This window comes from Leiobunum rupestre, chromosome 11 (genome assembly GCF_980474605.1).
Source record: "Leiobunum rupestre chromosome 11, qqLeiRupe1.1.hap1, whole genome shotgun sequence".
Classification (NCBI taxonomy): Eukaryota; Metazoa; Arthropoda; class Arachnida; order Opiliones; family Sclerosomatidae; genus Leiobunum; species Leiobunum rupestre.
In genome coordinates, this window is record NC_143394.1 from 20,965,461 (window position 1) to 20,984,165 (window position 18,705).

General features: G+C 34.9%; 1 protein-coding gene across 1 annotated transcript; it reads left to right on the forward strand.

Annotated features, from left to right (window-relative positions):
• The first annotated feature begins 277 nt into the window (after positions 1-277).
• Positions 278-11,974, forward strand: LOC149921987 (uncharacterized). Its single transcript, XM_090164108.1, has 4 exons — positions 278-409; positions 7,137-7,308; positions 7,626-7,759; positions 11,842-11,974. Exons 2-4 carry the CDS (start codon positions 7,153-7,155, stop codon positions 11,879-11,881), a joined length of 330 nt encoding a protein of 109 aa, XP_090020234.1. The 5' UTR covers positions 278-409; positions 7,137-7,152; the 3' UTR covers positions 11,882-11,974.
• The last annotated feature ends 6,731 nt before the right edge of the window (positions 11,975-18,705 follow it).

An 18,705-nucleotide genomic window follows, 5' to 3' on the forward strand; every position in this document is an offset into this window, starting at 1 on the left:
CGAAAGTACCATATCGCCACTTATTCTTATGTACATGAATTAATTCTTAGTAATACAATACAGTACCGTCACCACCTCGTATTTTTATTAATTTTTCACGTTATAAAAAATCAAACACAATAGTGAAATTTAAATCGAAGTACCTTCAATTTGAAAGTTCCTATCTCAATTCGACGTAACATTCTTCGTAGGTTTCCGGGCATGCGCTCTGTTTGAGAGATTATCAAATATGTGTGAGAGAGGGATAGAGAGAGAGAGATAGAGAGAGAGAGAGAGAGAGAGAGAGAGAGACCTGTTGATCCCTTGATCTCCGAAACAATTCTCTCTTCGGCTTCTGAAGCATCCACAGGTGGCCACGAGACAGACAGCCGCTTCTCCTCCATCATTTCTTTTCTCTCCATTGAAAGAGGTATCGTAATGCAATTCGCCGCATGTTCCACTTAAATGGTTGTTTTTATATTTAAGAAAGCACTAGTTAGTGTAGTTAACAACAAGAAGTCACCAACTGTCATGTAGTTAGAATAAAACGAAGCAATGGTAAGGGGACCGTTAATTTTAGTAAATAAAAAATCGACTACTTCTGCAAAATATGCCATCGAGCCGGGTCTTCCTTTTGCTAACCATTTCTTCGTTTTATTATCACTAATTTAGAGTAGCTTTCTTGGAACCACGCGCTTATATTTACTTTAACACTAATTTGTTCCTGAAGATTTAACCCCTCCGCTTAGTGCTTAGAGAGGGGAAAGGCAAATGGAAAGCATTCGATATCACAAAACGTGACTCCCACCACTTATTATTGTACCACTTATCCTTTACCAAAATTCCTAAGAGCGCTGGAATAGAGAAACGCTGGGATCAGATTTTCTAGTGTTGTTAATTTTTCGGAAAAATAAAATGCGATAAAATATTCAAAAAATATTCCGGAAAATTTTCCGAATTGCGGAAAATAGAAAATTGAAACATAAATTACTTTTTAAGGGTTTTTAATTTTTTTAAACTTTGTATCGATATAAACTGTCTAATAACAGTAAACATACTACAAAATATTAATTGTGTTATATTGTTAATCAGTTTAAAGCTAGTCTAGAGGTTTAGTTTTGCCTTTAGATTAGAAAAAATGAGTCGAAAATTCCGCTTATTTAAATTTTTGGCAAAATAGGGAAACTTACAACACTAGAATTTTCCAATGGATAGTCATAGCGTACCCGAAAATTTACACTAATGAGTTTCAGAGTCAAATTAACGGTTTTTCCAGTTGTACCCCTTTTCTCGTAGAATTGAAATATCAGATAAATATTTGAACATAAGCAATTGCTAGAGCTCGGCGGTACTGATAAATTAACCGCCAAATTTTTTATTATTCATAAAACTTTTCGGTTTATTTATGGATATTATTCGCGGTTTTAAAAAGATTTAATATAAAAAAATAAGTTTTTTTTCCTATAATTTTCGGTTAAGGATAAAAAAAATAAAACCTTTTTATAGAACAATCGTTTAATTTTTTGAAATATTCGAAAAGCGTTGATTCAGCTATAAGTTACGTTACTTTTTGTTTAGATATATTTCTAATATTAGAAAAATAACTAGCTACACATTGTAAAAATGTTCGAATTTGGCAAAAATATTTTACATAACGTTAAAGACACTTCAGCAAAAAATAAAACAGCTGGTCCACCCCACATCACTGGAATTTAAGTAAAGCCAGCGTCACCAACATCTGCATTTTGACAGAATTATAGTGCTCATTTACAATTTTAAAGTTGTTTGATGCTTTTCAATTAAAAAACATCCGTAGTTGACGGTCTTTTTTACGAGGGGTAGTAACTTAAGAAATCTTATATAATAATTATTTCCAGAAATCTAGAAATACAGGATAAATATTACAAAAATGTCCAATATTCCTAAAATCTAGAAATACAGGCGAAATATTATAAATCTAGAAATACAGGATAAATATTAGAAATCTAGATATATCCCAAGAAATATTAGAAATTTCGAGAAATTCAAAGAAAAATTGGAAATCTAGAGATAAATATTTCTGGAAATCTGGATATATTTAAGAAATATCGGAAATATTTAACAAAAGTAGTAGTTTAAATGAGAGAATGCTCTATAACATGGGGTATTATTTTGAAGGTGGGACATCAGGCATCATGTCCCATAGAAATAGAACGCTCTATGGGGCATCGGGCATCAGGCCCCATAGAAATAACATGGGGTATTATTTTGACGGTATCTAGAAAAAAGGTACCGGCTCAAAATGGAGGGGCTGATCACTCCGCGTATTCGGTGTACAGAGCCGTACCTTTCACTGTACTAATGGGATTACGCGTAATCTTTGAAGTCCCTGCCTTTGGTAGTGCTAATCCGGCGTAATACGGTGTACAGAATTTATAAGAGTGGTTAGCCCCTCGCTCAAAATCGATACGTTCGCCGACCGTAAATGAACCGTGAGAGAGCGGTGGGCACCGTACCCTGAGAACTGTCTATGGGGCACCAGACACCGTAAACCCATAGAAATAACATGGGGTATTATTTTGTTGGTATCTCGGCTGGCACCGTACCCCATAGAAATAACATGTGGTATCATTTTGACGGTATCTCACCTGGCACCGTGCCCCATAGAAATAACATGGGGTATTATTTTGTCGGTATCTCACCTGGCACCGTGCCCCAAAAGTAACATGGGGTATCATTTTAACGGTATCTATAAAAAAAAACCGGCTCAACATCGATACGTTCGCCGACCGTAAATGAACTGTGAGAGAACTGTGAGCACCGTATCTCATAGAAAATACATGGAGACGCGGATTTGAATAAGACGTCTCCGCTGACGGGCTCTTTTAAAATTAAAATATCCAAGAAAGTTGTAGGTAAAAAGTTTATGGGAAAACAGGAGTGTAAGTGTGATTTGCTCATTACTAATCCGTGTTACTTTGATCTATCATGCCGTCAGCACTATTTTAACGATCTCTGTTAACGGTACCCGTTTAATGTTAAATGCTGGATATGTTAGAAAATATACCAAACTGCGAGAGGTTTTAAGCAACATTTATTAATAAAATAAATGAAACATCGGATATTGAATGCGATTGTTCGGCAAGTGAATCTATTCATTATATGCCTGAAGATGAACTTATAAATGACCAAATCATCGATTATCTTAACGAGTTTATTGTAAGATGTAAAAAGCCAGCCAAGCGTGATATAATTATAAATATGTAAACAGCACCCGAACTAACGGCGGCCGAAAAAACTCTTAATTCGTTAATGACCTCTAACATTTGTGGTTTTTCCACCGGATTACTAAAGGAAACATTCTGGTTTTTATGGTAAACTTTGTTGTACTTTGTACCACGTCTTGAACAATTACGATTATGCCACTACATTCGAAACAGCAGATTAGGCAGGATTTAGAATTTAAGGGTATATCCGCTCGATACGTATTTAAACAATTCACAGTCGATATTCAAATCCCCGTCTCCATGTATTTTCTATGAGATACGGTGCTCACAGTTCTCTCACAGTTCATTTACGGTCGGCGAACGTATCGATGTTGAGCCGGTACTTTTTTCTAGATACCGTTAAAATAATACCACATGTTATTTCCAAATATTTCCGATATTTCTTAAATATTTCCGATATTTCTTAAATATTTCCAATATTTCTTAAATATTTCCGATATTTCTTAAATATTTCCGATATTTCTTAAATATTTCCGACATTTCTTAAATATTTCCGACATTTCTTAAATATTTCCGACATTTCTTAAATATTTCCGACATTTCTTAAATATTTCCGATATTTCTTAAATATTTCCGACATTTCTTAAGAAATATCGGAAATATTTAAGAAATATTGGAAATATTTAATAAATATCGGAAATATTTAAGAAATATCGGAAATATTTAAGCAATATTGGAAATATTTGGAAATCAGAAATCTTGTGTAGAACTTTTTCTAAGTGGCTATCCCCTCGCTTTTTAACTTAAGGCCTGTTCACAGGAACCTACATTTTTGCCTAACTTTGTTGTTGAGTTTGCGTTTGCCAAACACATTAACATTTTTATGAGATTTTTCTAACTCACTGGTTATGGAAATTACTCTTATTTCTAAAATCAATGTGTATTAATATTGAACATGATATTTTACATTAATATAGGTGGACAAGATTAATAATTTTGTTTAGTTTGGCTCAATCAAAAGGCTGTGTAGGAAAATTATTTAATTTAAATATTAATATCGAAACTTCGGTCATAAAAATCGTTAGGGTACTTAACTAGGAGCAGGGTTAATGGCTCGTCAGTCTGGTTGGCCAACAATATTTTACGTAAATGTAGGTTCAAGTGATTTGGCGCGTTGTTAATCACTCACGTTTTCTCATACACCTCTAGTTATAGATTGGTAAAGCTCGTCTTCAATTCACAGCGCGGACAAAAACCCACCAGAAAGAAGGGATTATAATTTTGTCCAATACACGTCAATTGAAAGCTAGATAGAATCCCTCGCGAAGGGCGAAGAGGACTGTTTTTCTTGGTAGCATTAACTCTGAGCCCTCTTGACAAACGATAGAACAAAAAAGAAAGCGGGGGATTTTCAATTTCCGGAGTTTGTCGCTCGTTCTGCAATTGTATTATTTTTTGCACCAACGGCTCCTTCTTAACCAAGCTACGCTCGGGCCCAAGAGCAAGCTAATGCGATTTTTCCATTGAGTAAAGAATCAAGAAGTCATAGATGGAGCAACGACATTTTCATAGAAATATTGGATGGGTTCCACAAGAACTTTATTACAATACATAACGAGTAATCAAAATCACAAGAATTATTTCCTTAACTTGCATGCGCTTCTAAGAAGCAAATACATTGTTGAAATGAAAGATAAGTATTTTGCGAAGCATTGTAAATTTGGTCGCCAAGAGCAGCAAAACGTTTATCTTTTTTTTGTCAGAATTTCTGTCTGGTTAGATTGAGATTGATAGGTTCTACGCAAACAGCGCAACTAATTAACCCTTTCAGTGTACATAAAGCCACCTAGCTGCCAACGCTAGAAGGGCACGAATTAACTAAGTGAACTTCTATCGTTGACCGCTAGGCAGACTTTATAAAAACTTAGAAGAGTCATTATTACTTTCAAAAGCGAAATGAGTATTTATATTATACTAGTAATGGAAGTCTTACAGGGTAAGGAATATTTTATGATAGGATTAACAAATTTAATAACTTCCTCTTATTCTTTACTTTGAAACTGAGGAACATTTAGAAAAATACCATACAATCACTGAAAAAATTATCATGGGATTTTAACAAATCCTCAAAATCCACTGAAAATATTAACAAATCCACCAAATTCTAGAAACCAATTCCACAAGAAAAATTTACAGATCGTAGAGAAAATCCAAAAATTGCAAACCCTCCGGTTTTTAGAGAAATTCACAAAATTGGCATATCAGAGTTTTATTTTTCTGTAAGCCTTTGCTGAATGTAAATAAGCGGCAGTATTAGGTGAAAGAGATAAGCCCAACTTCTCTTCAAGTTTACTGATAGACGAATTGTGGAAAAAACTTTTTCGTGTTTAAAAACTAAATCAAATTGAATTAAATTTAGCGTTAACGTCCGTTGTTTTGGCCATACGTTTCGAAGCAACGCTCTGGAGACTGATTAGGAAATTCCCTTCTGTTTTGCACCACCCCTGCGGTACTGCCTCTACCTCTCACAGTGAAACGTTTATAAAAGGAAAATATTCCGCGACCAAATTAACCGAAACTTCTCGAATTGACGACTCGACGAGACTCCAACTTCTCTCTGTACCGTCACAAATTCGTTAAATGGACCGAAGTACCTTATTATATTAGATTATTATCAAATTAGATTATTATATTACAAAATATAGGGTGCTTTCGAAATAAATTGTCAGATAAATAGGGTGTATAAATAGAAACGAAATGTTCCATAGCAGCTCAAGTGAAATTTTAATACGAGACTTCCGATACCGTAGGATATAAAATAAGGTGAATAAATCATATTGATCAATATTGATCGACAATAAATATATAGTATAATGTCAAAAACGCGAATAAGTGAAAAGACTTTTGATAAATGAAGCTACGTGAGCGTTAACTTTACAAGATATCATAAAAGTATCTCCCGTCACCGCCAGGGTTCTCGTGAACTATTTTTCCATTTACACGAGACAGACCTCTGAAGTTTGATTAAATAAAAGTTTAGTTCGAAAATTTATAATTGTTGTTAAAAATATTTTAAAAAGAACTGCTACTACATGGAGTTGTTTAAAAGCATAATTTATTTTTCTTTGGGAGCTTTCGGACCGCGGTCCTTCCTCAGCCAAGCGTCGAGGAAGGACCGCGGTCCGAAAGCTCCCAAAGAAAAATAAATTATGCTTTTAAACAACTCCATGTAGTAGCAGTTCTTTTTAAAATATTTTTCACAATTTTTAATAAGTTTACCATGGAACATAAATTAAATATTTATAATTTATAATTGTACCGCAGAAACGGCAACTTTTAAAATGTTTCAATTGATAGCGATAACATTTGTTTATTTAAAAATATATTAATACTATTTAAATTTTACTATCACAATCTGAATCCTTTTGCTTGAAATGTCAAAAATTCAATATTATCTGATGAAGAAGCGGATGAGAATATTACTTTGACCTCAGACAACTATGACGTCAGTACAGGCTTCTCTTTGTTTTTAAAAAGTACCATTCTAATCGTTATTTTTAAAGCTAATAGTTTGCGGTGCGGTTATTGAAACTAGCTTATTGAGAACTTACAATCATTCAGTATATTTTCTTCTCTATTTGAAGTGGTTTGTTCGATTTCAATGAAGTCTCAAATTACCTGACACGAAAAATCTGGGCATTATTTAAGATAGTTGGCTGCGGGGTCCCTAATTGTTGACATTTTCATTTCTCTGGAGAAAAGTTCAGTTTCAATGGAGGACTACTGAAATACTCGGTTTTATAAAATGTTAGGAGTACGACGTCCCAAAATGCATTTCCCACAGATCAATCGCACCTAAAATGGTGACGACGACCAAACGTTACGTAGTACTAGTATTTATGGTCTTTGAATTAATTACTTAATAATTTCATCCACGTTACATTTTTTCAGCGTGAATCTAAACTTGATGAAGTGTTTGAACCCTTGGCGCAGTGTTTACTGGTCGTTTTTGCTTCTGATGGCGAGCTGCAGTTGCGTGCTAGTGGCTTGTTGGGCCTACAATGACGACAAACCAATTTACAAGTGGAGCCCAATTTTTTTCCAAAATTACAAAAGAGCTTCAGTAAGTTTTGATAACTAAGCAAATGACTAACGATCGAGCCCCATTAAAAAACATTTCAAAAGTAAAACAAATCAACGAAGAAATATTAAGTAAAATGCTTCAGAAGACTGTGTATTTAATAGAACTAAAATCGCGGTACTTCAGCAACATACGCCTTCATGGCCTACAAGATCCAATTATTAAGCTTTTCATTTTAATCTTGTAGGCCATGTTGGCACATCAATTCGAAAAAAATTGTGTCAGATAGTCATAAAATCACCAAAAATGTTGACGTCATATATTTAAACTGATTACGTAACATCCGCGTCTTTTAACAGGATCCGTTCGTGTGCGCTCCACAGAACTCCGTTTGCGGCTTCCGGAGGTCTACGAGTGGTCTCTACGTGAGGCTGCCTTGCTGCCAAGGCGCGGCTTGTCGGAAGCTGGGCGAAGGACGATTCTTTTGCGTCAGGTAAACGCTCTTACTCTTCGCCCTCCGCCGATCCCGAAATACCCTACACCGCGCTGCTTAAGTCAGCTTCCCCGCGGGCCGTTTCCCAGAAAAGTGCTTCCTCCCTTTTATTAGTCTTTCCAGCAATCCTCTCTCCGCAATCTCGATACTCGCCCGGATTCCGGCTAAAAACACAAAGCAACCAAGAAAGAAGTACGTCGCTCTCAAAATAGCGGCCTAAATTAAGTACCCTGGCTAATTAAAATTATACTCTGTCAAGCGTCATAGACAGTCTCAGATATATGACGTAGATGACGTCGCTAATTTATCACTAAAACCATAAGTAACAAAATAAGTATGCCTTTTTAGAGACATTTCCATAGAGACCTTGCTTTGCACTTTAAATTTTCACAATCCTTATTGCCACCTAAAAGGTTACCATGGAAACAAAATCTCGTGATCGCGATGCACCAGCACATTGTCAAAGCCAGAAACAGTGTCTATAAGCAGGTCACTTCCATTTTGGGAGCGTCTTAATCATAGTAAGATGATTAAATCAGGTTAATAGTGCTTAAATCAGGGTAATCAAGATTAGAAAATCTAATCAAGATTAGAAAATCTAATCAAGATTAGAAAATCTAATCAAGATTAGAAAATCTAATCAAGATTAGAAAATCTAATCAAGATTAGAAAATCTAATCAAGATTAGAAAATTTAATAAAGATTAGAAAATTTAATCAAGATTAGAAAATTTAATCAAGATTAGAAAATTTAATAAAGATTAGAAAATTTAATCAAGATTAGAAAATTTAATCAAGATTAGAAAATTTAATCAAGATTAGAAAATCTTATCAAGATTAGAAAATCTTATCAAGATTAGAAAATCTAATGAATTAATCAATCTAATCATGATTAAAACGAGATTTAATCAATCTAATCTTAATTAAAACGAGATTTATTAATTCTAATCATGATCTAATCTTTTTAATCAGGATTTAATCATTTTAATCAGGATTTAATCATTTTAATCAGATTAAATCATTTTAATCAGATTAAATCATTTTAATCAAATTAAATCATTTTAATCAGATTGAATCATTTTAATCAGATTGAATCATTTTAATCAGATTGAATCATTTTAATCAGATTAAATCATTTTAATCAGATTTAATCATTTTAATCAGATTAAATAATTTTAATCAGATTAAATCATTTTAATCAGATTAAATAATTTTAATCAGATTAAATCATTTTAATCAGATTAAATCATTTTAATCAGATTAAATCATTTTAATCAGATTAAATCATTTTAATCAGATTAAATCATTTTAATCAGATTAAATCATTTTAATCAGATTAAATCATTTTAATCAGATTAAATCATTTTAATCAGATTTAATCATTTTAATCATGATTTAATCAATATAATTGGTCGAATCGAGATTTTATAATTAAAATCAAAACTAAAGTACGATAATTTAATATTAATTTTTAATATTGATGGTTATATCGCAATTGAGTTTGAAATGATTGAAAAAATAACTTATCACATCTTATTTAAAACATCCGAAAACATCACAGCTTTGTAGCAATTTATCACAATTTTGTAGCACGAGTTATAACAGCTTAGTAATTAAGGTAACATTGTAATGGGAACTACTTTTTTCATATTAAATTATTCTAATCACTCACAATTATAATCATTCTTACTCTCGTTCTAATTTCTAATCGCGATTTAATCATACTAATCACGATTTAAGCGTTTCAATCAGGATTTAATCATTTTAATCAGATTTAATCATTAAATCATGATTAAACGGGATTTAATCCACATGATCGTGATTAAATTGAATTTATTCAAAATAATCATGATTAAATCGGATTTAATCTTTCGAGGGATGCGTCGTTAATCAAGGAAGTGACCTGCCCTTTGCCTTTAAGCGTAATTATAGGCTGAAGCGTTGGGGCCCACCAAGGGCGCGGGCCAAGGCAATGGGCAGAAACTCAAAATTTATTCTGCGCGTGTTCAAAATCTAATTCCCTCACTTCCGTTTTCGGAGTATAAAGTCATATCCCGTGAGCAAGGTTTCATTCAAGAAAAAACCACTATGGCATACTTATGGGTAATTATGTTACAAATGCTAAAACTAGTTTCCAAACCACTTCGAAACCAAAAAAACGCTGTCGAAACGCGACGGAGTAAAAAGGAGGACTTCTTTTTTAGCCACCTTTTTTAAAAAATATGGCGCTCTCCTGAACACGAGAATTAAAGAACCCATAGAAATATTCCAAATGCATGCCCTTTATTGGAATAATGGCGCGCCTCTATTCCATGATTGTAATTTCATTAGATTCGATTAAAACCAATATTTTAGTAATTAAATGAAAAACTGCCTAAAAATATTTTTTTACTCACTTATAAGTTTAGTGCTGTAGAAACGATTTACTTTTTACCGCGGTGGAGTATATGTTTTGATACAATATTTTAAAACAAGAATGAACTATGCCAGCGAAATCGTGAAAAGAATTTGGATTTCGCACTAGCCTATCCAAGTCCAAAAGGTGTTGGTATTCGTAAAATTTTAAATAACGAGAGATCTACACATAGGAATTGGTGAGGATGTCTGAAATGGCGGAAGCTAGATTATCCTAGATAAGGTAACAATCTAAATCAACTATACTGCGTGATAGAAAAATTAACTATAAACTATAAAGAACTTGGATCACACCGGGATCTCCGGTGCCAGCTGTGCCGGGTTATGCGGGCTGCTGTGTGCCTGCCGCTCCCCTTTAGGCGCTCTCTCGAAAGGGCTTGGCTCCCTGCCTCTGTAGGTGGGGTGTCGGCCGGAGTTGCTAGAGCATCCGTTCTTTATCCCACTGCTGTGTGCGAAGTGGCGGGCTGGTCGTCCCATTGTTGCACCTTCTGCTGGATTGAGCGGCTTGCGTCGAGGGTGCGACCATCAGTATTGGGGTTCTGCTACCCATGCTGGTTTTGTCACCTGTCCGGGCTTGTGGACGCTGGCGTAGGGCATTCTGATGATAGGCCTCCCTTGGTGTGGTTCTTTTCTTACCGGTACACCGGGCTATAAATTCTGACAACATGTAGAAAATATTATTTAAACAAACATTTTTTTCCAGCCTAAAAATCAAATTTCAATTAGCCCACTAACGTCACTATCTCGACCATCATCATTAAAAGAATATGTAACCAGAAACTAACGATGGGGCCGAGAATGTTTGATTTGGTACCTAAACTAACACGAAAATGTTTTATGAGCTTTTTTTGATGTCGTGTGGGTGCTCACATTTAAAGATAGCGCCGCTAAACAACGACGGACGACCAGCGCCATCTATCGACCATTTAATGAAGTTCCCCGGATGTTTTTTCAATGACATCTGCTGACCGCTTAATAGGTTCAGAAAACAAAGATTTCCAGTTTAACTGTGCCTTTTTTAAAACCGAAAGTGTGGTGTTGGTCAAATTCACGTCTGTTTTAAGTGGTAAAAGATTAACATTAAGCTACGCGATCTGAGGGAGCTATAGCTGACTATATAGCTAAAATTATAACTTTTGCCATTTTGGAAGAAACTTTGGGCTCTAAGGAAAAAACTTTTTTTACTGAGTTCCTAATAACTGTGAATATAATAAAGTATTCAACTTTATTTGAAGTAAAAAAAAGTTTAAATATTTTTTAAATAGAACGCAATGTTAGTTTTATCATCCTAACCAATATTTTAAAATAAAATGTATCGCCTTAGGCTGGCGTCACGAATTCCAGAACTGAATTTGCTTTCACTCAGGTGATAGAAATCAACCTTTTTTAAAGAATTAATGAAATATTTAACGTAAGCAATATCGATTTCGGATAATAGTTGTCAAAGATTATCCATCTATCCTTAAAATAGCTACGCATCTGGAGTTGAAACTTTTAAAGCCGGGTAATTCCGACCATAAATATTTTAAATTTACCTATGAAGACCGCTCAATATTTCAATATAGAATTCGAAGATTTATTACGTTCACACTGTTACCAAGACGTTTTTTAGTACACAATTTTTCATTCTTATTTTAAATACGTATTGTTTTTCATCCCTCGGTACAGTGACGAAGAAATGGAAAACGAAATAAACGCTTTGAATTGAGCCTCTCCAAAGAAGACTACATTTATCGCTTGTCACTATTGACATTTTTATTATATAATGGATTGTATTTTACCGGCACATTCTACTTTAAATGTCGGTCTTCTCATAAAAATAACTTTCATTTTCGTGTCATCTCTTTGAAATAAATTCCTACCGGGATCATAAATCTCTTTAATTTAGAAAGATTATATGCTTGAAAATCACTTAAAGGTTGATTTGAAGTCAGCCGTTGACTATAGCCAAAAATAATGTAGACTGATTAGTTTTGTTGATCTTTAATTAATGAATAATATTTAAAATATAAATTCTAATTATAAAGTTTGTTTGTAAACGTATTTTGAAATATATTAATCTTTATTAAAATTAATACGTTTCGGTTATAAATATTGAATTTATGCAAAATTTTTTAAATTATATCTTTTGAAATTTCCTGGTCCAGAAGCATTCTGGTTCTCACCCACGAAAATGACGTCATATTTCGAAAATAATTTCCCGGTATTTGCCCACTCTCACTGTCACTCGAGGCTAAAATAATATTTATTTGAGGTACGTAATATCAAAACCATAGTTATTAACAAAATAGTTCCTCTTAAGATCGATAGACGGCTTAAAAATATTCAAACTGGCATTTTCCATATTAGCTTCGTTTGGAAAGAAGTTTCAAACAGAAGCGTGGGTGCTTCTTGCCATTACGGCCGAACGTGACAGTCGTTCTAATTAAGCTGCCACGTAAAGCGCCTTCATTAAAAACCCCATTTAAAACATAGGGGAACCTTTGTACGTTTTGCGAAATTTTTCCAAAAGGCGAAGATTACGTAAGATTGTTTGGCCCTGAAGAAAAAGAATCACCTTCAACTCTTTCCGAGTTCAATGTTGCCCGGGTAACGCCGCTTTCGCTCCCAACTTTATAACGAAGTCCCACGTCGTCATTCATTCGATTTCAAGATCATCCAAAGCCACAAGAGAAGAGTCCTTGAAAGTTTTAAACTAATGATAATGGCCGGGATGTTTTCTACACCGCGTTATTTTGTGTACGCAAATGAGTAGGTGCGCCTTAGCCACTGGCTTCGTTTTTATCACGCGTAACAAATTTTTCCCAGCGGTGTGGGTGTTCAAACTTCGTTTTACCAAATATGAATTGCGACAGAAGATACTTATATGACGTAATCCAGAAAATGCGGTAAATTTTGACCAATTCATTAGAGTTAACGTATGACTTACGTTACGGAAATCATTTTGAAAATATAAACCGGCCGTTTTAACTTAATCACCCCAGGCATTTTACTCAAAAACTATATTACCTAGAAATTTTCAGGTAACAATCGGTTAAGGTTGTTGTTATTTGTAAATTTCAACCAAATCATGACATTTTTCACGGTTTTGGAATTTTTATATTATTTTAACGCTAGGTAAGTTAATGAATTTTTGTATATAGGGTGTTAGGGATATGTCATAAATTTTAGGGCGTGTGCGTTGGGTCCTTTTGAGTCAGAAATGTCTTGTGAACATGGGTCCTTTAATGCTTTGTTTTAGAGTTTTAAGCCCATAAAAACAGGTCCCAAAACAACGAAATAGCCAGTAACGTGTAGTTCGGTATTCTTCCTTGAACCCTATTGCCCCCCTTTATTATTTATTTGTTTTTTTAACAGTGAATCGATAAATAAAATAGCAAAAGCCAAAAGTTCATTATTGAACTAGCAAACGTGTGCTAAATTCGACAATAGCTTTATTTATGCCATGTTCTATTATTTCAAAGAATCGAGTTTAATCGACAATGTTAAACATGATCAGAAATTTTTGGGAATGAGCAACTTTCACGAGGTGAATGCCAATTCAAAGTATTTTCCCCGCTGGATGCTTGGATAGTGCTTCTTATTTTGGAAAGCACACAAGAGTGAAATACGAGAGTTGAAGACACGGAATGGTACATGTACAGTCTGTTACAAAAGTCTTCGACAAAGGGAGTTTTTGCATTTTTCTTAAATTTTCTCGAAACGTGTAAACGATAGAAAAATGAAACCAGAAGCAATTTTTTATATTTTTTATTTCCTTTCACGTGGAGTTGTCGGTTTTTCCAAAGCGACAATAGTTTCGGCGGTAACGCCAGATGTCGTTTTTGACAACTTGTTTAATAATGGAGTTACGCCCCTGAAACAGGCATTTTCGGATTCAGGGTGGTCGATTCATATTTAGAAAGGGTCATTGTCATCGCTCTACCACCAACGGTTGAGGAGCTATAGCCGGTTGCAATTTTCGATTCCATTTGGGAAAAACTAAAAGACGTCAAATAAAAAGAGACGAGAATGGAAGCAATGAAAGTAGAAAATAGGTGAAGAAAAATGTAATCACTAGTGTAGCAAAAGGTTTCCGCCTTTTAACCCCTCAACCGATTCTGCCAAATTTACCACAAGTAACATAATCTCTATTCGAATGACACTTGCCATTGTTTCAATGTTAAAACTTTTAGTCACTGTGTCTATCAAAATATTGTAAAAAAGCCATTCACTCGAGGAAAGGATGCTAAACCAGTAATTACAGTTGAAAATATGACAACTCCACGTGAAAGGAAATAAAAAATTTAATATAAATGCAAAAACTCCCTTTGTCGAAGACTTTTGTAACAGATTGTAGTTGTGAATGTTCAATACGCGAAATGGTACTTACGAATGCTTACAATTGCTTCTATTCAGTCATCATTTTATTTTTAATGGTGAAACGATAGTGCCCATAACTGATGTCATTAATAGACTTGAGTATTAAGTGTCATAAGTCCTACAATTGATTAAATAACACTAACAAGTAGGATAAAGTATTTTTAAAGAATCTACATAAATGTGAATTACTTACAATTGAAGTTATAAATGCAATTTCTATTTTATTTAAAACATTACAAAAACTGTTCAAAATGGACACGTCCGGCTCTAATACGGGTACGAGCTCGTCGTACAAACGATTCTTGAACTCTTCCAAAGATTCCAACTGTGTTGCAGATAGTTGCACAGCCATCAATTACACGTTGTCGCAGGTCGTCAACGTCAGGAACTTCAGTCTTGTAAACTAAGTCATTGAGATAGCCAAAGAGGATAAAGGCGCATGGGTTTAAATCGGGTAGTTGTACGGGTCACACAACTGGTCCACCACGCCTTATCGACCTTAAAGGTGAGCTGAAATGGGGTGGAGTGCCATCGGGCAGAAATCACATGCGCCTTTTCGTTTCCAACGGCACGTCTTCAAATAGCTAAGATATTGTAAGTATGCCTGACCATTTAACCTAGGCGTAAGGAAAAAAGTACCAACTTTACTTCCCTAGTGAGTGTTGTGCAAATTCTGTATACCGTCACGCGAAAAATTGGTTTAATCGGCTGTTAACAGAATACTCTAGAACTGATGGTCACAACCTTCTTTGTCAACAAACCACTGAGAAAAGTCTGCATCGTTCAGAGCTTGAATCTTTTAAAGGTGATACGGGTGAAATGGATGACCATGTAGCATTCACCCAACCATAACCTGATTTACACCCAATTGTCCCCCAACTCACCGGGTACTTGTTAAAGGATCGTTTTCGGCAATGGTAAGAAGTGTTATGTCTCATTAAGTACAGCTTAGTCAAAAACGTTCGGTGTCGTATTGTTAGTGTAATTTTATTTATTCAGCCTAAGCTAAATGGTCAGGCTTTACGCCAATCAAACTGTATCAGTACCATTCCGTGTCTTCAACAGTTACCTTAACACTCGTATTTCGCTCTTGTGCACTTTCCAAAACATGAAACATTATGACAGCATCCAGCGTGGAAAATACTTAGAATTGGTATTCACCTCGTACAAGTGGCTTGTTCCTAAAATTTCTGACCATGTTTAACAGTGTCGATTAATCTCTTATTTGAAATAATGGAACATGACATTTATTAAATCATTGTAGGATTTAGCACAGTTCTGCTAGTTCAATAATGAACTTTTGGTATTCGTTATTTTTTACCTCTCCGAGGGGACTTTGTACCCTAGGAGGGGTTATACATCCACCGTGTCTGTGGGTCTGTCTGTGGGTCTGACTGTCAGGCCTGCGAACTCGTTCGCATTTTCGGGGCAAAGTGTAATCACTACGTACGCAGTTTCTTAGAATCAGGGAAAAGGTTTTTCCAAAAGCGCCCTCTTTTTGTCATTGGGTGTAGTATAATATTTTAATCGGCCGGGATTCAAACCCGAGCCCCCTTGAACGACAGGTGAGCGTTCTACCGCAGAACCACGTATACAATTACGCTTCACTGAAAATTAAAAACTCTTCCGAGGAGAGGTATATTTTGGCTTGCCAACTTGTTTTTAATACAGCTTCACCGTTAAAACAAATGAGTGATAAATGGAAACAATGGGGTTCAAGGCAGGTTTCGAAACTTCACATTACTAGCTATTTTGTTGTTTTGGGGCCCGGTTTTTATGGGCCTCAGACTCTGAAACAAAGCATTTTAGGAATCATGTTTATAGAACATGCTTGACTCATTAGTACCCAAAGAACACGACCTAAAATTAATGACGTACTTTTCCGTACAATATCTTAAAGAGATGTGATACTAGTAATCTACCAAGAAGGATTGGTTTTGGTCGCTAGTCCTTTTTTTTTGTAAGTTATCTTAATTATGTCACGATGAGGGAATTGTCTTCCCCCCGCCCTTAAAACGTTCAGAGTAAAGGTTCGTCCAATGAAATTTGTACACAGCACTGCTTTAGCGTGTTTAACGGCTAGCTGCGTTCTCCTTGTGTTTGTTGCTCCTGGCCCAGAGTAACATTTTCTACGTTTTGCATCGCCCAATTATACGTGTATATGGGTTGTGTAATAAATCACTGCCAAAACTACCCATTAAGCTGCTAAACTATAATTTCCTCGATAAGATATACCATTTGTGTAATTAAATGAAAACTTTTTATTGTTTTAAAATGTAATAGGTTTCCTCCTAATTACTTGATAAATGGATACATTCTATAAGTTGTGAAAGCTGGAGTCCATCTAAAACTGATTTCATTTGTAGCGATCAATTTGGAAAAAAGTGACCAACCAGTTAGAAATGGCAAACGGTGCCTTATAAAGACAACAATTCCTACCGAAGTTTTTATAAAATACCAATTAATCAGGTATTGAAATAGCAATTTATTATTTTACGTAAAGAAATTATAGTAAGTGGAAACACCAGAAATATCTGGTGTCACGTTATCTTCAAATTTTGATCACGGATCGCCACGTTCTAAAGAACAGGAATTTCACCACTGACATATATTTACACATTTCTTGCTGAAATGTTACGGTAAAAATGATAATTTAGTAAATGATGTTGAGGACACTGTTATCAAACAACCGAAATTTCGTCATAACTAACAATTATAAATCGAAGACAAGAACGGGGAATTGAAGGACGTATTAAGCAATCAGGCACAAATACCCAAAAACAAAATTATTTAAGGGACAACAAATTCTTACATTTAGATACTCATCACATTTTTTGGTAACTGACTTACCGTATGTCAGTTTCCGCCAAGGTTTTAGAATTTTACATTCTTTATATCAAGCCCATAAAGCGTTGTTAAATGTTTCTTAATTTAACAAAAACCCAGAAACATTCCTAATAAATAGATTCACTTGCCTTTGCCATTGATTTTTAGAAAAGAGTATACTTATAATTGAAATAAACTTTATATTTTAAAATTTTAGACCGAGAAGAAATTTGCTTTATCGGTAGCAAAACACTTAGAACACATGGAGTTGAAGTCACGTGCCATTTTATATTTTGCTCTCTATGGATAGATGTAGCTTTAACGTAGCGCATTCAGAAAATACGTGTTGTCTGCTAGTTGTCGCTTCGGTATCAGTCCCTCGATGAATTCTAGATCTATGTTTTTTCATATATCTATGGTTATAGAAAACATAAGTCAGTGTGTTTGTCTTTTTATAATTGTATAGCTTTGGTCAGAATCGTGCAAACTTATAAAGACATCGTGTTATTTTGGTTAATAGCGTGCAATTTTGACAGGTGTACTGTTTGAACTGAGTAAACCGCAGGGTACAAACGTCGCATGTCATTTGATGATAAGTTCAGCTTTGGTGAGAGCAGTGCAAAATTAGATTACTACTCCTTAGTACACGTAGTCCCTACACAGTGATAAAACTTAATTTTAAAGATAAATCTGCATCCAATTTTAAAATATTATTAAAGTTTATAATGTATGATTTTATTAAACAAAGGAACATAATAAGCACGCAAACAGTTCAATCATTTTAATTTTTAAAATCAACGACAAAAAGTAACTTGCTGCAAAATGGCTGATCGTGTCAGAACAGCCGCCGTAGCTGCGGACGCCATAGTCCTGTTCTCACTCACTTCGATAACCGCCTTTTGTACGACTTCGGACACTCGCAGACTACTGGCTATTTGGCTGAAATCCGCCTGACCATCGAAAGCTGCTTTGATTTGAAATCCGCCTGACCATCGAAAGCTGCTTTGATTTGAATCCCCGTCAGTGGATCGATTAGCGGAAGGTGACGCTTATCTTGGGTAGGATAACTTCAACTCCCGTTTCTTTCATCGACTGGATGGTGTCTTCAATGGGCTTCAAAATGAGGGCTTTCTCCAACTAAACCAAGTTAGAACTCTCATTTGGAAGGAAAATAATCAGAGTTACTTCATTTCCTAAGTAATTCAACATTAGTACTTGAGACTTCAAAGAGTCACTAATGGCGTGAGGAAAACTAGACGTCTAATGCATTAAAATTACAATGAAGGCATCATCGGTGTAAACGAAAGTTTAATTTTGGTTGTTCTCCGTTTCAAATGGCTTATC

What these genes read in the sequence shown, in the direction of transcription:
- LOC149921987 (XM_090164108.1), top strand. Translation starts at nt 7,153, where the DNA reads ATGAAGTGTTTGAACCCTTGGCGCAGTGTTTACTGGTCGTTTTTGCTT. An exon ending in AAAATTACAAAAGAGCTTCA is followed by an intron (nt 7,309 to 7,625) that starts GTAAGTTTTGAT and finishes GTCTTTTAACAG; the next exon opens with GATCCGTTCGTGTGCGCTCC. An exon ending in GGACGATTCTTTTGCGTCAG is followed by an intron (nt 7,760 to 11,841) that starts GTAAACGCTCTT and finishes CCCTCGGTACAG; the next exon opens with TGACGAAGAAATGGAAAACG.